Here is an 18,349-nt window from a genome sequence, read left to right as displayed (position 1 = left end):
GGGAAAATCCTGACCTCACCTCCTCCCGCGGGGCACGCTGAATCTGCAGCGGTATAGGAACAATTTCCTCCGAAAAAGACCTAGAAACTGGTAGGGCGACCTCTTCACGGCCAGCGAACGAGAGGGAAACCCCACGGGAGGGAGGAGGAGAGGCTGCCACAGCGTGTCCGTGAGCCCGCGCCGGCGCGGGGACCCGCGGAGGGAGGGCGGCTCAGGCCGGGCCGCCGGGAGCAAAGCGCCCTTCCCCCTGTCGCCGGGCCCCCGAGGGCGGCGCCCCGGGGCCGCTGGCTTTGAAGCCCAAGGGGCTCCCACACGGAGACCCACGGCCTGTGGCGCGCTGAGAGCCGCCGCCTCCAGGCAGCGCAAGGCTTGCAGCCCAGGTCCCGCAGAGGCAGCCTTAGAAAACCGCCCAGACTTGATGCGAGAGGGACTGTTTGCTCATTTTAAAGCGCTGGCCTAGGGCAGGGCCTGCTGGGGACCTCCATCCTCCTGCCCTCCTCTGCCTGGCTCCGCCTGCAGAGTTCCTCTCTCTCGTTTTTCCTTTCTTCTTAAAATAAAAAAAAACTTTTTTCCCCTCTTTTCTTTGTCTTTCTTTTTCATTCTTTTTCTTCTTTTTACTGTCTTTTTTTTTCCCATTGGGGGCCACCTTCCCACGCTCCCCCCACCTACCATCCCCACCCAGCTGCTGGATACCATCTCCACACCCTCCAGAGCACCAGTATCTCCCGTGCCTGGTAACCCAGTCTTTGCGTCTGGTGACCAGGTGTCTGGCTGCCACCCAGGGGATGCCCCTTGGCCGCCTGGCTTGGTGCCCAGGGGTTCTTGGGTTCCTGGGTCCCAGGGGACTGTGACAATTGAGAATTCATTCTTGGCCAGCTGCCACCCCAGACCACTGCCCAGACAGCAGCCTGAATCACAGCTCCAACCCCTCTGAACAAGCGCCCCATTTGCTTGTCCAGCAGCTTAGGCTGAGGCGCGGCTCCCAGTTCAGCACTTTGGGGGCCCCGGAGGTGCGCCCTGGGGAGGGACACCTGGCGCTGTCTCTGCGCTCCCCTTCTGCCTCGCTCCGGCTCATCCAGGAAGGAGCTCGTCTGCTGTCCTGGCTTCTGTGGCGGCTGCAGGGTCACCTCTACATCACCTGGCTCTGGTGGCCAGTAGTCTTAGACTTGCGGGTCCCATAGGACAGGAATCCACCTAGAAATCATACCCAAACAGCTACCACTCCCAGGGACAGCAAGAGGCCACTGACACAGGAGCTGTCTTTCCGTGAAGGAAACCTGTTCACTTATCACCGTAGCTACAGCCTGAGGGGCAGGCTTCCAGTGAAACACACCTCTGAGGGCTGACGGAAAACCCTTCCTGAGACTTGGAGGCTGGGTACCAGTTTCGCCTCTGCCGCGCTTCAGAGAGCTGGCATCGCTCGGGAGAGAGCCCTTATCCATGCCTGGTGCCCTTGTTCCTGCATCTGGTGCCCTGAGCTTAGCAGCTGCTGCCAGGAGACAGCTCTACATCACCCGGCTCTGGTGCCCCGGGGGCCCTGAGTTCCTGGGTCCCACGGGACTGTGACAGTCAGTGGGAGTTTGTGGCCAGCTGCCACGCCAGGGCAGCAGCCTGAAACGCACCTCCAGCCTGTCTGGGAAAGCCCTACTTCCTAGTCCTGGAGTTTACCCTGAGGGGTGGGATTCAGTTGAACACACATTTAGAGGTGACGGGAGCGCCTTCGTGGGACGTGGGCCAGGGGAGGCCAGCATTGCTCTCCATCTGCCCCGCTGTAGCTTACCCAGCTCGCCCAGAAAGGAGCTCAAATATCCATCTGGAGCCCTGACTTTTGCTGTTGTCGCCAGGGGACACCTCCAGATCGCCTGACCCTGGTGGCCAGCAAGGCTTATGCTTGTGGTCCTGCAGGACCGTGGGACCTGGGTCTGAGGGTCTGGTTGCCAATTGACCTGAATCATGGTGCCGAGGGAGATCCTCCCCTTGGGGACACTGGCTGGTCTTGGCACACCTTCGACTCCTGGGAGCGAGGAAAGTCAAATTTGAGGCTATTTGAACAATCCCAAAAGTTTGAGGGACAGCCAACAGCCAGGGCAGGGCTGAACGGTGGGGCTCACCTTCTACACCAGGTCAGTCCCACAAGATCAGGAGAGGGGACTGTTCCACCAAGTGCATCGAAAGCAACACAGAAGATCAAGCAAAATGAAGAAACAGAGGAATAGGTTCCAAGCAAAAGAGCCAAATAAAACCTCAGGAAAAAACCTTAAGGAAAAGCAGATTCGATTGCCCAAAAAGTGAAAGATATCTTGGGGACATTCATTTTAAAATGAGGACTATCGTCCCTTTTCTGTCTCAGTGTAACAGTATTCCTTTTATGTTCGTTGTTTACTGCCCATTCAAGTAATAGATGAAGCTAGTCATTGTCAAATCGTTTACGGAGCGCCAACTCTGAGACTATCTTTAATAATCATTTCAAGGCGTTAATAAGTGAATGAATATGGTTAATTTCTTCATCTTACATGTAGGAGTTGAAGATTCTTCCAAACAACTATCATAATTGGCCTCATGGGAGGCTTGTCTTCTAAGCACGAGTCTGCAGTGGCTTCTTAGAGGAACCAGCACACCTCGGTTGGTACATTTGGTGTTTTTGAAGGAAGCAGCAGATGAGAAGGGCTTTGACAGGAAGCAGAATTGAGGGAAGGCCTTCCCCGGGAACGGAAAAATTATCGAGCCCCCAGGAGCCGTGTTAATGCATTGGGGATACAAAAAGTACCTAAGTTTATTTTGACTTAATAATGACCCTAGTTGGCTAGTGTGAGATGAGATTCGTTAGACCCGTGATGTTCAATAGCCAAGATTTTCCAAATATTCTTCTTTTTATCATAACATCTTTGGAGAAGTGCTTGTTCTCTCAAAGTCTTTGCTTCCTTTCCCAAGAAGAACACCTTGGAGCAGCTTCGTGGCATCCATGTGTGTTGTTGACTACAATCTCGGGGACCATCATCTTAAAGACAAGTCGTTTTCAAATCACCAGTCTTAGTAACCTTAAGAAGAGAAGGACATTATAGGCCAAGATGAAACTATTTTTTGTTTATTAATTTTAAACAGGCAGTTTTAAAAACCATTCTAGAAGCTATTTCATGAGAAGGCATGCCAGAAATTGAATAGACAGCAACAGTGTGTCCTTATATTCAGAAGGAGGTAGCGACGTAGTTTCCCCAAAGGATGCACTATGTTCACTATTTACTTTCACATCTTAAAGGAGAAAGAAATAAATCGTTATAATATGCTCATATATTCTTGTCACAGAAGCGCTTTGACTTAGCAACCTTACTTTTTGCAGTTGGTTGAAATGATCAGTTTTCATCTGTTTTCCGTACGTGCTGGAAAGTAAGTGTGTATTCGTCACTGTCCGCTACACGCTCATTGAGGAGTGTTTGTTAAGTGAGCATGTCTGCTCTGGCCTCAGGGATCTTTTCTTTCCCCCCCTTTTCCTTTTTATTGCGGGGAAGGGGAGATAATAAGGTTTATTTATTCATTTAAATGGAGGTACTGGGGATTGAACCCAGGACCTCACGTCTGCTAAGCACACACTCAACCACGCCTAAGCTACACCCTCCTCCTCCTTTTTTTATTTTTCTTTTCTTAATTGTCCATTAGTCAGAGGTTCGCTAAAGCCTCTCACTGAAAAGATGTGCTTTTAATTTCTCCTTGTAATTCTATCAAATTTGACTTTATACAGTTCGAAAACATAGAATACCATGTCTTACTTATATGCTTAGAAATGACAATACTGCTTAAAATTTTATGAACGTGTTTTTAGCTTCATTTCCCTAGTAATGGCTTAATGTGATCAACCCAGTTTTGCCGGGGTGGCTATTGCCTGAGATATATTTGTCTTCATTTTACTTTCAACCTTCCTGTGTTTTTAAGTCTTAGGTCTGCTGCTCCTGAATAGGATGTAGCTCGTTGCTGAAGTTATTTTATTTTTTTTTTAACATTTTGTTGCTGAAGTTATTTTATTTTTTTTTTAACATTTTGTTGCTGAAGTTATTTTAAATCCAATCTGGTAATAGTGATCTTCTCAGTCCCTTTACAATAATTTTATACAACAATGTTGACTTTAGTTCTATCATATTATTATATGCAATACTTCCCTTTTGCTACATTCCATTTTTATCCTTTTCTCCTTTTTTATCCTGTTGAATTGATTGCATTGCACCACATTGCGATTATTCCCTCTCCTGTTTTAGAACAGAGGTCAGCAAACTACAGCCTGTGGCCCAAATCCCACCCACAACCTGTTTTTTAAATAAAGTTTTATTGGAACAGACATCGTAGTGTACATGCCATTGACGTCTGCCTACAGCAGCAGAGGTCCGGAGTGGCAACTGAGACACAAAGCCTAACACATTTACTATTACATTTTTACAGAACAAGTTTGCCAACCCTGGTTCAAAACATACATAACATTTTGTCTTCTAGTTTAATCATCATCATCAAGAGAAATACAAAACCTGTATTTCCAGCCATCCACCTTCCATAATACATCCTATACTTGTACTGTGTTTTACTATAGTTACCCCCATTTAATGCTGTTTAACTCTCCTGCTGTTTTAAACCACAATTATTAGACATGTTTATTTTCCTCTCCCCCCATGTTTGCCATGTATTTGCTCATCGTATTTGTATGCATTTCCTTTTGGGGGTAACACTTGTTCTTCCTGAGGTAAAACCTTTAGCAGCGGCTTTGCCATTGATGGTAAATTCTCTCTCGTTTTTATTGGCCTGAGAATGTTTTTATTTTGCCCTAATGTTTAAAATAGTCTTGCTGGATACAGAATTCCAAATGGCAGCTGTTAGAGACAGATTACCGCGGTTCATCGTCTTCCAAGTTGAGAGGCCAGCTTTGATCAAGAGGTTTGCCCCCAAATTATCCCCAATTCTCTGGAATATTGATTAAATGGAAGTTAGAACTTCCTTTCCTTTAAGTCCTTTCAGAATTTCCATCGCTTTATCTGTCTCAATGCTTCCTTCTGGGTAAGTCCTTCAGATCCGCCTTTCAGTTCACTATATTTCTCATGAGACACATCTAAGCCACTGGTTAACACACCCCATAAAATGTAAATTAAGTATTATAATTTCCCTTCCCAGAAATTCTGTCGGTTCATTTAAGATGCTTTGTATTCACGTTTTTACTCTGTCTTATTTGAAACAATACTTATTTCTAAGTATGTGTGTATGTGTTTTATTTGAATAAATACACGTATTTGTAAGTGTGGGTATATAGGTGGGTTTTAATGATGAAAATATAAAGGCACATGATCTGGCATCTTATTGGCCTTGTAGAAAATTATTGGCCAGGGAGAAAATTATTTTCCTAGTCTGGGCTTTTTCTATAAGTACCTTCAGGAAAATAAGCACAGTCTAGTTTTGTTTGTTTGCTTTTTTAAGTTGGTTCTATTGTATTTCATCACGTAGTAGAAGCCACAATGGTCTGGGGAAGAAAAACACTGGCCACCCCCACCCTGGGTCATCAGCTTAGGTCCTGTTTCCAGGCTGCCCAGTCTGGAGGCTGTTTTTGCAGTGGGCCCTCTCCCATTTTCCTATGCACAAGCCACAGAATTTGAGGCTGAAGTGTATCTACCCATCCTCTCCCCACTGCCTGGAGGCCAGCTGCTTCTGCAAAGCTGAAGCCTGAAGCTTTTTAAGCTAAAGCTGAGATGAAAAGGTTAAGGTGCATGTTTTGAAATTTCTGAAATTTCTTTGTAGCTTTTAAAGGCTGTATCTCGTGCCAGTTCTTCTGTCTCTGCAATACCCGCCTTTTCAAACAGCCTTTAACAAATGTCACAACAGATGTTGAAGCAATTTTTGCAGAAACTGCTTTTTTTATTTTTTAATTGCTAACTTTGGATATAGTGTCACTTTTCTGCCTAAATAAGAATAAATACTAGAATTGATTGCTACTTTTCCTGCTTTTTCCCAGGTTATGATCTTAACCAAACTTGATAAAATACAGATGTACAGGCGTATATACCTAGCAATATTCATGTATGCTTTATCAGCAAAGGCTTCTTCATTTCTAATTTTAAGAAGGTCCAGGCCAAAAAAAAAAAAAAAAACCCCACAGAAAAGCAGGTAATCTGAGAGGGAGATTGGATGCTCCATGGAGCAGTTGACTGAATGGTTACAAGACAGTGACTTGTGTTCAGGAATGAGGATTTCTCTTGCCTTGAATTGAGCTGCAGTATAAGCTAATTATTCAGTGTAAATGTCTCGCGAGCTGAAATCTGCCAGACTGCCTAGTAGCCAGCAGCCTCTGGCTCAGACTCAGTGATGGTGATTGTAGGGATGATAAAATGACAGTTCTCTACTTAAGAAAAAAAAAATAACTCTTTGGGATTTTCTTTCTTGCATTTCCTCATTTCTTTATTCCAATGTAGATGATTTATTTTTGCCTCCATTTAAGCAACGTGAGCATTTGTCATTTATGTCCTTCTATTTTCAAAAAGGATTAGGACCATTTTACAAAGCAAAGTATGTGTAAACCAGAAAAATTCAAACATGCAAACAAAAATATCAGTACACAAGTAGCTGGAAAGAGCTGAGTCATTTGGATCCTGTTAAAATAGGCCAGATTATTCTGATTTCAGATAATAATTTGAGATTATCAAAGGAATACTAAGAATTGACTATGATAGTTATTTGAGAATAATGTAGCTGAGCATATGTGCATATGTGTATGCAGAGATACATCATCTGAGAAAATACTGATGCAGAATATCTTCCTTCTTAAATGAAAGAGAACAAGTAATTTCTATTCCCAATTATTTTTTTGCTCTTTAAATACTGTCCTTTCTTTGAACAGATGAAGACAATCTGTAATTCATAGGCAGTTGCTTTGTTCATTTAATAGCGAGTTATTTATCCACAGCACAAAAACTAGTTTTGGCAATTACAGACATATAATCCACACACATTTGACATCTGCCATTCTTGCAGTCTCAGTTTATGATGATGTACTTACATTTTGTATCCCGCTTACAAAAAAAGAGCCAAATCAAAAAGCATAGTAGAAACTAACATCACAAGTTTAATATAGAAATATATTTAAACAGCACATTTAGAGAATAATATAATAGACTTTCGTTTCTTATTCTTATAACGGTATACCATCAATTCAAAAATATATTACTTAATGTACTCCATTATAGTTACTATCAAATTCACTTTAAGATAAACTGTATTTTCAAACAGCATTGCAATATTCCTGGATTACAAGCGAACCCATAACATTTTGAAGCTATTTCTGAGACAAGTTTTATTTGCAAAGTCCAAAAGGGTGATTAATAAACGATACTTTATGATTACTTCAGATGAACTGTAATAAGGCTAACTGTGAAGCCAACAGAAATAGCAAGTTATCCACAAAATGTCATTCTTCCCAAAGTCAGTGGGTTAAAGGAAAACCTTAAAAGGCAGAGAGAGTGACAGAGAAAATAAATTAATTTCAGAGGCTAGAACACACAGGCACATACACACAACAGAACCTTCCCATTTGGAATTATTTGTGCTTGGCGGAAGGTTTACAGAATCCCCTTCCAAAATAGGGTTTTCAATGAGCTCATTCTCAAAGATATGAAAAATGGATTTCAGCTGTTCTTTTCGAAATGGCAATTCTGTCAAAGCCATTCTGGGATTTGGGGTAATTTCCTCCAGTTTAGTTTCAGTGCTTTTACCCTAAATAAAATCCCCAGCATCACATCAATCAGCAAGCTCGGTTACAAAAGAGAGCTACAGAAAACGGCTCCGGCTGCCTCCTTGCTCGGCTGTGTTTTATGCACACAGCCTCTCGTCGCGGGGGGGGGGGGTGGTGGAACATGTGTAAATATTTCTTTACTTTGGACTGTTCTGAAATCTGAAAAAAAAAAAAATCCGCAGCAGCAGTGTTCTAGACAATAGGCAGACATGACTGATTTGAGGTAAGAAGGTTGTACTACGCTTTTTGAGCGTGAACTTGGAAAGTGATGGCCCCAGGCTCACGTCTGTCTCGGCGGAATTCCTGAAGCTTTGAGCTCTTTGCAGAATCTACACTCCTCAAGCCAAGAAGGAACGTGCAGCCACACCGATTCTGTTAGAGCGAACAGTTAGAACAATTGCGTGCAATCGTTCAGCAACGGTGGTCCGCCTCCCGTGTATCTGTTCGCATCCAGTTCAACATTTCCCTTTATCTAATGAAGCAGAAACTCACAAAGAAAAAACTGTGTTCATCCAAGCATTTTTGTTTGGGTTTTTTTTTTTTTTTTGGTTTTATTTCTAAATCAATACTCTATCATAGTTTTCATTGGCAGAGCATAACCAAATGCATTCCATTTCCTTCAACAACACTTAACAGTTAAAGGAGTTCTGTCTAATTTCAGAAAATTATATAAAAGTCATATTTTAAAATGTTGAAATGGAATTGGACTCAGCCTAGCCCATTGAAAGTTAGACTGGGCCATCTACTGCATGAAGCAGTGACCTATCAAATAGATTTTTCTTGAAAAGGCATCCACAAAGGAGAATATAGACCTTTAAATAAATAAAAAATAATACATGATATTGTACATAGGTTAGAGAAATGAAATGAACCAGACTAATTTCATGAAAGTCCCCTTTTATCTGAAAAGATACTTTTTATTGTAGTCATAAACCTTAATACAGATCTTTGTCTTATAACCGTTATCCTCTCAGGTCAGTGGCAGCCACACGAACGCACTACCATATTTCTGTATTTTTTCAAAATGACATTGGAGCTGTCATCAAAGTACAGCACAGAGATGGCGTTTAATTTGGTCGGAGCACAGCAAGGCTTTGGTACGTGGTCAGGAAACATCAGATGAACCTGGGGGCAGAAAGAACGTTTCGGTTTGTTAAGAAATCAGGTAGACATTCTGTCTGCAGCTTTCAAGTCAGATTCTTGTTTTATGACTCACGGTCCGGCACCCCCTGAAGCTGCATACACCCCTTCTCTTATTTATGGTGGGGTGGGGTGGGGGCCGGTGAGGAAGGATGTGTTCTTAAGCATTAACTCCTAGAGTTGACCCACCAGTTCTAATGACGTATTGGAGCTTTGAAAAATATTCTGCCAAGGAAGGAAAATGCTCTCTATGGAATATTTAGTGGGAATTTTCCTAGGGGAGAGAACATGGCAACTGGTAGTGGGTTCCTTTCGGTTAGAATGACCGCTTCTGTTTACTTCATGAGAAATCCTGAAGTTACACATGCAATCAATGAAGCCACACGATTGGGCTGTAGGAAGATTTGGATCTAAGAATTATTTTTTTAAAGGATACTTAGACAATAAATCATAAAAAGTACACCAACTCTTCACTTCCCTTGGTAAAGGAAGCATAAAAAGTACAGCAAAAGAGACGCTGGTAAAACCCAGTGCTTGTTTCAAAGCCACGATTTCAACTCTTCTCCCTGTAATTTTTTAACCAAATTGGCCAGAGGTTAGCATCCTTTGACTTTCTCCCTCCCCTAGACAAGTGCCAAAAAGCTGGCTAAGCTAAATCAGATGCAGGGAGCCTAGATATTTCACAAAATGAAGATCCATCTTCCCCCAAAGCCTAAAAAAGTACAAGGAAAATGAAATGCTTAAGTAAAGGGTTTGTTCTCGGGCAATTCGGTCGTCAGCAACCGAGCAAGGCGCCAGGACGGGGTCCCCCCTTCCCCTCCCCGCTACCCTGGCCGGCCCTCGGAGGAGTTTATGGGAAGTCCCACTGCAGAGTCCCAGGGGACCTACAAAGAGAAAATACAGCTCTGAGAGTCTTGGCTGCACCTCGTCCCGGAGGCTGAGATGATATAGGAGCCCTGCCTGTGGACAGAAACAGCAGGAAAAATGAGGTGAACGGACATGGGCTTGAAATTTCCTAAGACCTCGTGAAACTGGAAGTTGGATGGTTTCTCTGAATTTCAGAGGCAAGAGCACCCCTCGTCAGCTTTCTCCCATCTCCCCCACATCTGTGATGGATAACCCCCCGCTTCCACCGCCTCGGCCCCCTCTCCAAGCCATCGCTCCAAAAAAAAAAAAGAAAAGAAGAGCATTCATGTGTTGTTTCTCAAAGATGTTAGTCACAAATATGCGTTCTCTTAACAACAAACACGCCTGTCTTCTTGTTTCACGGCCCTCACAGAACAGGCGTAGAGAGTATACAATGCCAGGAAAAAAAACCCCCAAAACCAGCCAACCTTCCCATGTACGTCTCAAGCTCCGCCGTGGCTTACACCCTGCCTCCCAGGACAGTGATGCAGCCGCCGTCCCGTCCAAGTCTGCGTCAGAGTTTTAAAAAATGTTTGTTTTCAGACACTGCCTTGTAGACTACAGTCCTAAAAGCTGGCAATAGGCAGTTATATATTTATAAAAAAAAAAAAAAAAAAAAAAGAAGAAGGGGATATTTGACAAAGAGCTTTTTCAATAATTAAGCAATGCATAGCCTGAGGAATTGGATGTGTTAGACATGGATCTAAAAGCCCAAAAAGCTCTCGGAGTCACTGAAATGACAGCACGAAGAGCTTCATGTCTGGGAAGCTAAGTGGCATTTCTCTACAGGCTACAAGGGGCTGTTCCTCTGTGACCCAACAGGGCGCATCACTCTCCGTGACTGGCTCTCAGGGGATGTGAAGTCTCATGCAGAAGAACAGAAGGCTGGGCTCCACGCACTTTCTTTTTACTGCAGCAAGTCTGAATGCACCATACCCTTCCCTGCACCGCACACCTGCTCCCCGCCCTCCCCGGAAAAGATATCCTGTATCAAGAAGCGTTTATCCTTACAGCTAGCAATGTGAAGGCATATCTGGACTTAAAACTTCCCCTCTCCCCGGAACTGACTCTATACTTTGTACTTGGCTACCTCAGTCAAAAGAAAACAGGCTCATAGTCATACAGAGCAACCTTATGGCTACCGGGGGGAAGAGGGTGGAAAGGGAGAGTGGGGAGTTTGAGATTCACAGATACTAACTACTATATATAAAATAAACCAAGTTTCTACTGTACAGCCCAGGCAACTCTTCAATATCATGTAGTAACCCATAATGAAAAAGAATATGAAAACAAATCTATGTATGTATGTGCATGCCTGTGACATAATGCAGTGCACCAGAAACCAACACAACATTGTAAACTGACTATACTCAATTAAAAAGTTCCAGCAAAAAAAAATCAATAAAAAGAATATTTATATATGACTACCTTTCAAAATACTCATTTGTTTTCTCCCTCTGTTTCGTGTTTACTCCCGAGTTACCTCCCAAGTTTCCGACAATGCCTACACGTGAGTGGTCACAGGCACGCATCTTTGGGGTCTAGCTCCCCTGCAGAAACTCTGAGGGCAGCAAGATGCCGGCAAAACATCAAGTCAAGGATGGAGGCTGCCAATGTACACACACCATTCCCCATTCAGAAGGAAGCTGGGGTGCTCTTTCCGTCAACTTTAAAGTTTAAATTAATTGTGGGGAAAAAGGAACCTTCTGAAGAAGTCATCTGCTCACAGACTCGAACAGTTACTCTTTTTGTTGGTCATAAACATGCCTCCCCCACAAAGACAGACTTTTTTCTAGTACCTACGGCTTTCCGACTGCCGTCCACCAAATAGCTCCACTCCCTTCATTGTCTTGAATCTAAAGAGAGATTCAAGGGAAACTGTCCTCTGTAATTTCTCCCAAGAGGTCATGACGTAAGTAAGATACTCATAGTCGGTATTAATTAATGTGTCCCCTTCCTTCTGTCCTAATTATGTAGAGTTCAAATGTTCGTGTTAACCCAAACTTTAACTTGGAATTGTGTCACATGGCCTGTTTAGTCTCTATGCTGGGTAGAGACTAAATTCTGCACATTTCACATCATCTCTTTCTTCAATGAGCCTCCTCCTTAGTCTTCCAGAGACTGTCCCCCTGTCACGTCAACAAGTCACACACCCAGGCAGGTACATCAGACTCTCAAGAGATTTCAAGAGCTCATGAGATACAGTCCAGCCATTTAGAGACCAGGAAATCCCCATCTCGCTGTCTTTTTCAGAAAAATAAGCCTAAATTATTAGAGATTAAGTCACTGCTGTATTCCTGAGTGTGGAAGGGAAAAAAATAATAAAGATTAATTTTTCCCTTAAAGACTATTTTTAAAAAGGCATCAGGAAATAGACATCAGCCTTCTGCTTATGTTCTATGTGGAAGAATTTCCATAATACCAACGTATGTGATGGAACATTCTTGAATAATTAGAGTAAAAGCCCTCAGAGGCAATTCAGCAGAGCTCTTGCTCCATGTTTTTGCCATGATTACTAAGGTACTGCTGGGCCAGAAACAGCCCTTGTGCATCGTGAAGACCTCAGTGCAGAACGACCACTTTATGTGGTTACTCCGATCTCCCCAGCTGAATCCTTCCCCATTCTGGAATCAGGGTTACTCTTTCAACCTGCCTGAATTTCCCGACTACATCCACAATTGTTACTTTGGCCCTAAAAAAGTGCCAAAGGAGCGTGGGAAGATTTAATGCATTTTTAACTATAAATGGGTGTTTGCCTTTAAAATAACTTCATATGAAGCTTGCGCCGTAAGCCACTTTCAATCCTACAAAAATAAAGCATACCAGAGTCTGGACGATGGCGTGGTTGGTGGCGTTCATGTGAGCATTGAGAGGAAAAGAGCATTCTCCATCACAGTAAAAGGCCGCGTACCCTTCAGGTGCTATAATCCAGTCCTAAAATGCACACACATGAAAGAAGAAATAACATCACCAAAGTGAAAAGGCAGAAAAGCAGTTCTTACAGAAAACTCTAATGCATTTCAGCTGGATTGGTTTCTCATTTTGGTCCAACAATTATTCTAATAGGACAGCCTCCCCCAATCCCTTAATTTATTGTTCAGTTTAAGTTTACAACAAAAGTATAAATATTTTCAAGAGAAACCGTCCTCTGTAATTTCTCCCAAGAGGTCACGATGTAAGATATGCATTGCCTGTATTAACCCATGTATTCATGAATGAAAACATAATCGTGAAATAGCATTCTAAATATCATTTAAACAGGAAATGATGAACTCTGGAGAGTTCAAGTGAACCAGAAAGGAAAATAAGAATGAACTTAATTGCGATAATTTCCATTACTTCTTAAGAATGCATTCCTGCTTTCAGAAGCTTGACGACCTCCTAAAGCTTCAGTATGTGTCCCTCGTCCTGTTTTTCCTTCCATGCAGGCATTAACTTTATAGTCTCTTTAGAAGGAATGAATTAGAACAAATTCCTGGGTACCGTACGTGAAAAATTTGGGGAAGCTAAAAAGTTGGTGCCTGTAATGGTTGCCCTGATATTTTTTTCCCCAGGGATGCAAAACTTGGCACAAACATAAAATTATTGAACAGTTTGTGTTGAAGGTTTATCACAAATTTGAAAATGCTTACATTTTCAATATTACTTCTCAGTACAACAGGTCATATTCTGAGGATCCATTGTAATGGAGCAATCCAAACAATTCAATGCAAACTATTGCTACTTAGAGCCATTAAACACTTATTTTGATTAAATCCTCCTCCTCACCCTGTTTGTGAAGCATATGTAAAAGACAGCAATCAGATTTTTAGGTACAAGAAACAAATTTTTATTCTGCAGATCTACCTTATAACCAGAGGAGGCAAATGGAATTGCTCATGTTAATCTGAAAACCTGGCATTAAGACTAAAATTTGGGATATTTACACAACAGCACTTTTTTTCACTTTCTAAAGATCACAGGGTTGAATTTATTCTACAGCATAATTGCTTTTTACCATAAGCCCTAATAATTATGTTTCAATGGTGAGAGGATAATGAAGAAATAAAAATGACGTGGATAATTCACACACTGAATAGTCATATCAAAAATAATTGGTTACTGTATCGGAAAAATTACTGGCAAAGATTATGTGTCACTCAGGATTCATAATAAAGCAGAAAAGCAGGGACCAATCTGGCAATTCTCACCTGCCATCCCAGATCCCGGAAGCTCACATAGAGTTCATGCTTCTTGCAGGCTTGTTTCTGTTCACTTGTGTTATAATCTGAAGATGAAAATCAGATTTTAAAGGAAATGTCAGCTTAGCAGGTATCCTAGTATTTCTTTTGTGACATCCCTGACAAAAGAAAAAGGAGGCTGTGTTTGATGTTGTAAAACCTGAGTTCGAATCTCAAAGTGAAAGCCACTGGCTTAACCAGGTGAACTTCAGTAAGTCACGTGTCCTGAGTTTCTTCTTCGGTAAAATGCAGACAAGACCATCTACCTGGCGAGGTTCTAACGAGGATGGGGCTGGGTGCTCTCTGTTGTGACGGTGCTGCAGCCTGCTGCCTGCCCCTCAATAAACCCTCATTCAGTAATTCACTCAAACTACAGTGGCACTTCATACATCCATGTATATTAAATATTCACACAATAGGTTTTAAATTCTCCCATGAGGCAAGTACCCAGAAAGGACCAACTGGGATGTTATGGGGTTGATTTTATTTTAATAAATATCATAAACTCCGGATGCCCAGAGTAGGGAGTCTGATTGTCCCCCTCCCAGACCCCCACAAATTTGTTCCACCTGATGACTGACAGCCTTTCCCTGGCCAAGCAAACAAACCAAAAACTGGAGTCAAATCATACTCCTTCTCTCATTTCCACATTCAATTTGTCAGGAAATCCTTACCCATTTTATCTTCATTAAATACCTCCAAAACTCACCGACCCTCAGCACCTCCGTGACTGGTTCTGGTCCAAGTCATCATCATCCCGCACCTGCATCACGGCCGTAGCCTCACCGCTATCTTCCCGCTCTGCCCTGGCCCCTCCGCATCAAAGCAGCCGAGGGGACCTTGACCGAGCCGACTGAATCCTGCCCCTCTCTGGCCAAATGTCCCACTGCGGTTCCCAGTATCGCTAAGGCTCACCAGGCTCCCTGTGCCTTGGCCCCATCACCCCTCTGACCTGTTTCCTCTCCGTCTCTCCACTATGTCGGTGCCACCTCCTTGCTGTTTGGCGCCCAGGTCATCTCTCCCACTTCAGGGTCTTCACTGTCAACCCCTACCCCCCGTCCCCCACCAACTCTACTTCACTAACACCTATAGCTTCTTCCACTTTTCTCTCAAGCATCATCTTGACAGCGACGCCTCACTGACTGCCCCGTTTCAGATCGCAGTGCCCACTCTGATGCTCCTGATCGCCCTCCCCTCGCTTGGTTTTTGTTTTTTTTTTTTTCATTTTGCTTATCATCCTTTAATAGGCTTTGCCGTTGACTCCTTTATCATGTACATTGGTTCTCGCCTGTTTCCTCGCTCTAGAACGTCAGCTCCGCAAGAGTCAAAATCTTTCTGGATTCCTGTTGGTTCCCCACAAGAGTGAAAATCTGGCTAGGTTCCTGTCGGTTCTCCGGTCTCTCCCAAGTGGCAGGGACAGTGCCTGGCACATAGCAGGCACCCCATAAATATTTGAGCAATTGAGGAATGAATTCCTCAGAGAGTTCCAGAAATGATTTGAAGCAAAGGAAGTACACAGTTTTCATTACTTATTTTGGAATACAATCTGAAAAACCCATAACCTTTTATTGTTGTTTTAAAGAATTAAGAATAGAGAATCCCAAACTTGCATCTGGAATAAAGTAAGAAACCGAAGGAAGACAGAGCTTTACAGAAAATCTATATTGTCGTCTTTGGGGCTTCTGCATAATTTAAACAAATAATATTCTAAAAGCTAACCCACTTTGACTATTTGCAACACAAAATATGTAAGAGGGAAAAATGTAGGGTAATTAAAGCCGCTAAAGAACTTGTTTTCAAAGAAGACAGCTAAGGTTTTCATCCAGGAATGAATGTGACTTTCCCTCTGCCAAATCAGTGTAGCAGTTTGCTGTGAAAATGAAGGTCTGTCTTCCAAGTGCCACCTCCCAATTTAATGAAGGTGCCACCTTCCAGTTTAATCGTCCTCAGCCTCTAATGAATATTTAGGCACCTCAGCCATCCAAGGGGCCTGTCTTAGAGGCCTTTCACAGTGACTTCAACTAATTATTTATTTAATGTCAGCCTAGAAAACAAGAAAATGATTCATTTCTGAACCCAGAGACTCTTTCCTCGATCAGAGTTATTTCCATCTGCAGTCGCCTTCATTAAGACACATTAAATATGTACACAGTGACAGAAAACGGAAGGCAGAGAATTTGAAACTTAGCACTCTTATTCTTTGGGTAAACATCTCTCTTAATCGAAATAGCAAAAAGAGTTAACTTCATCCAGGCGATGAACAAGCGTACTGTGACAATAAGTACAATAACATGAAATGGGTAAGTTTGTATCGTTTTTAGGGATAAGGAATAACTAATTCTGAAATTTGTTTGATTGCATAAACTTCTTGGTATTTAGGTTTTTAAAAAAGTCAGCTATGCATTAGACTAAGTTTAATTTGCTGGCGCAAACGTTTTCTCTAAAAGGACACACGGTATATACTTCAGACTAAAGTCCTCTGTCAATGACTCATTTGCGGTTGTATCATGAAAGCAGCTGTAGGCAATATGTAGATGGGTGGAGGGGGCTATATTCCAATAAAACTTTGCTAATGGATGCTAAAATTTGAATTTCCAATGATTTCTGCATGAAACAAAATATTATTACATTTTGAGTCTTTTTTCAAACATTTGAAAATGTAAAAATCATTTTTAATAACTGGGCCGTCCCAAAACAGATGATGGCTCAAGTCTTACTGCATCAGGCAGTGATGGGGATATTTATTCATCCTTGTCTTATTTGAAAACATTGAATGAGAATAAAGACCTTGGAGCCAATAACACACACAAGTGTATGTGAAAAGCCATAAACTATGTATGTGGTTATTTGAATTCTATGTTTATAAAAAAAGACAGAAAGTAAAGCTTGAAAGTCAAAATATATCTGTTCCATCTATGCAGTTTTTCGTGCAGGCTAAGTGATGTATATAATGTAACATCACATAAAAGGTGACGAGCAACGAAATTTATAACAGAATCTGGTTCCAAGAGTCTGATTTCATAGAGCGTTAGGACCATATGCTTATTCTGTCAGAAATAAAAATTAATGGTACTGAGCTAAGCAAATGTTGTACCCAAACCAGCGAGGTCTGCAGCTAGGTTTGCTAAATGGTTGGCAGAATAACCTGTGTGAGGAGGGTTGAAGAAATTAGACTCGTATCTTTAAAAAATATTGATTGGCCATCCTACAAATATTAAAATGAGATGGGCATGGTCGTAGCAACGACGAACCTGCCTACAAATGAAATGTCACGCCACAAACTGCTAAATGGTCTGGTGCCACAGCCAACACTGGAAAAATATTCCTCAACCACAAAGCAGGTATCACACGCACCATAATTCGCTTTTTTGCCTCGTAATGGTAATAATATCTGAAACCAGTCCCCAGATAGTGAAAATATCGCCCATTTGTTTATGGTCAATTTCTGGAAACCATACAAATTTATGGGGTTTTTTTTTACTAGCTATTTAATGATTTGTTTTCTTCTAGTTTTATTGAGATAGGCTTGACAGACACCCTGTGTAAGCTGAATGTGTGCAGCGTCATGCTCTGACTTACATACATCACGAAATGATGATCACAGTAAGTTTAGTGAACATCTATCGTCTCATCCAGACACAAAATTAAAGAAAGGGAAAAAAATGTTTTCCTGTGATAAGAACTCTTAGGATTTACTCTCTTAACTTTTATAACGTACGGCAGTGTTAATTATATTTATCACTTTGTATATTACATTTCTAGTATTTACTTATAACTGGAATTGGTACTTTTTGATTGCCTTTATCCAATTCCTCCTTCCCCCGCCCTTCAACAGTGCAAATTTAATCTCTGTCTTTGTTGGATTTTTTAAAAAAATTATTTTGTCTTAGAAGAAAAGAAGGGTGAAAACCAAAATGAAATACATGGGGAAAAAAATATCCTGAGATCTACATAGGGCTTCAATAGTCTGTCCACTAGTCCCTGAAGAAACAGCCAAATAAATAAATACATCTAGCTTATTAGCTATGAAGGTACAAAAGAAAATCAAGTCCAAAAAACTCCCTTTACTACTGTGGGTTTCCTTTTCTTTAAAATCGAGTGTTAATTTCCTTAAGGAGTTAAATATAGGTAAATCTATAAAAGAAAAGAAAACATTCCAAAATAGAATTTAACATTTAAGCACATTAATAGCTTAAACAAGCCAAATATGATGAGATACCATGTTTCAGAACAAAGGAGGAGGGGTTAACACTCTCTTGCTTGATTCCCAGAGGGAGATACAGGAAGTTAACTTCTACAGCATCAAGACGTTAACTAATTTGCAAGAAAT

The 18,349-nt window shown here is 41.9% G+C and overlaps 1 protein-coding gene across 1 annotated transcript in view; it reads right to left on the bottom strand.

The window, feature by feature from the left end:
* Positions 1-7,077: 7,077 nt before the first annotated feature.
* BMP5 (bone morphogenetic protein 5) overlaps positions 7,078-18,349 on the bottom strand; it is a 109,648-nt gene continuing 98,376 nt past the window's right edge. The window contains exons 5-7 of the mRNA XM_006211522.4: positions 13,990-14,066; positions 12,623-12,733; positions 7,078-8,878 (exon numbers count right to left, since the gene is read on the bottom strand). Of these exons, the coding sequence (XP_006211584.1) occupies positions 8,729-8,878; positions 12,623-12,733; positions 13,990-14,066 (338 nt within the window). The 3' untranslated portion in view covers positions 7,078-8,728. The remainder of the gene's footprint in view (positions 8,879-12,622; positions 12,734-13,989; positions 14,067-18,349) is intronic.

This window comes from Vicugna pacos, chromosome 20, assembly GCF_048564905.1.
Source record: "Vicugna pacos chromosome 20, VicPac4, whole genome shotgun sequence".
NCBI classification, from domain to species: domain Eukaryota; kingdom Metazoa; phylum Chordata; class Mammalia; order Artiodactyla; family Camelidae; genus Vicugna; species Vicugna pacos.
This window is presented reverse-complemented; position numbering and strand designations above follow the sequence as displayed.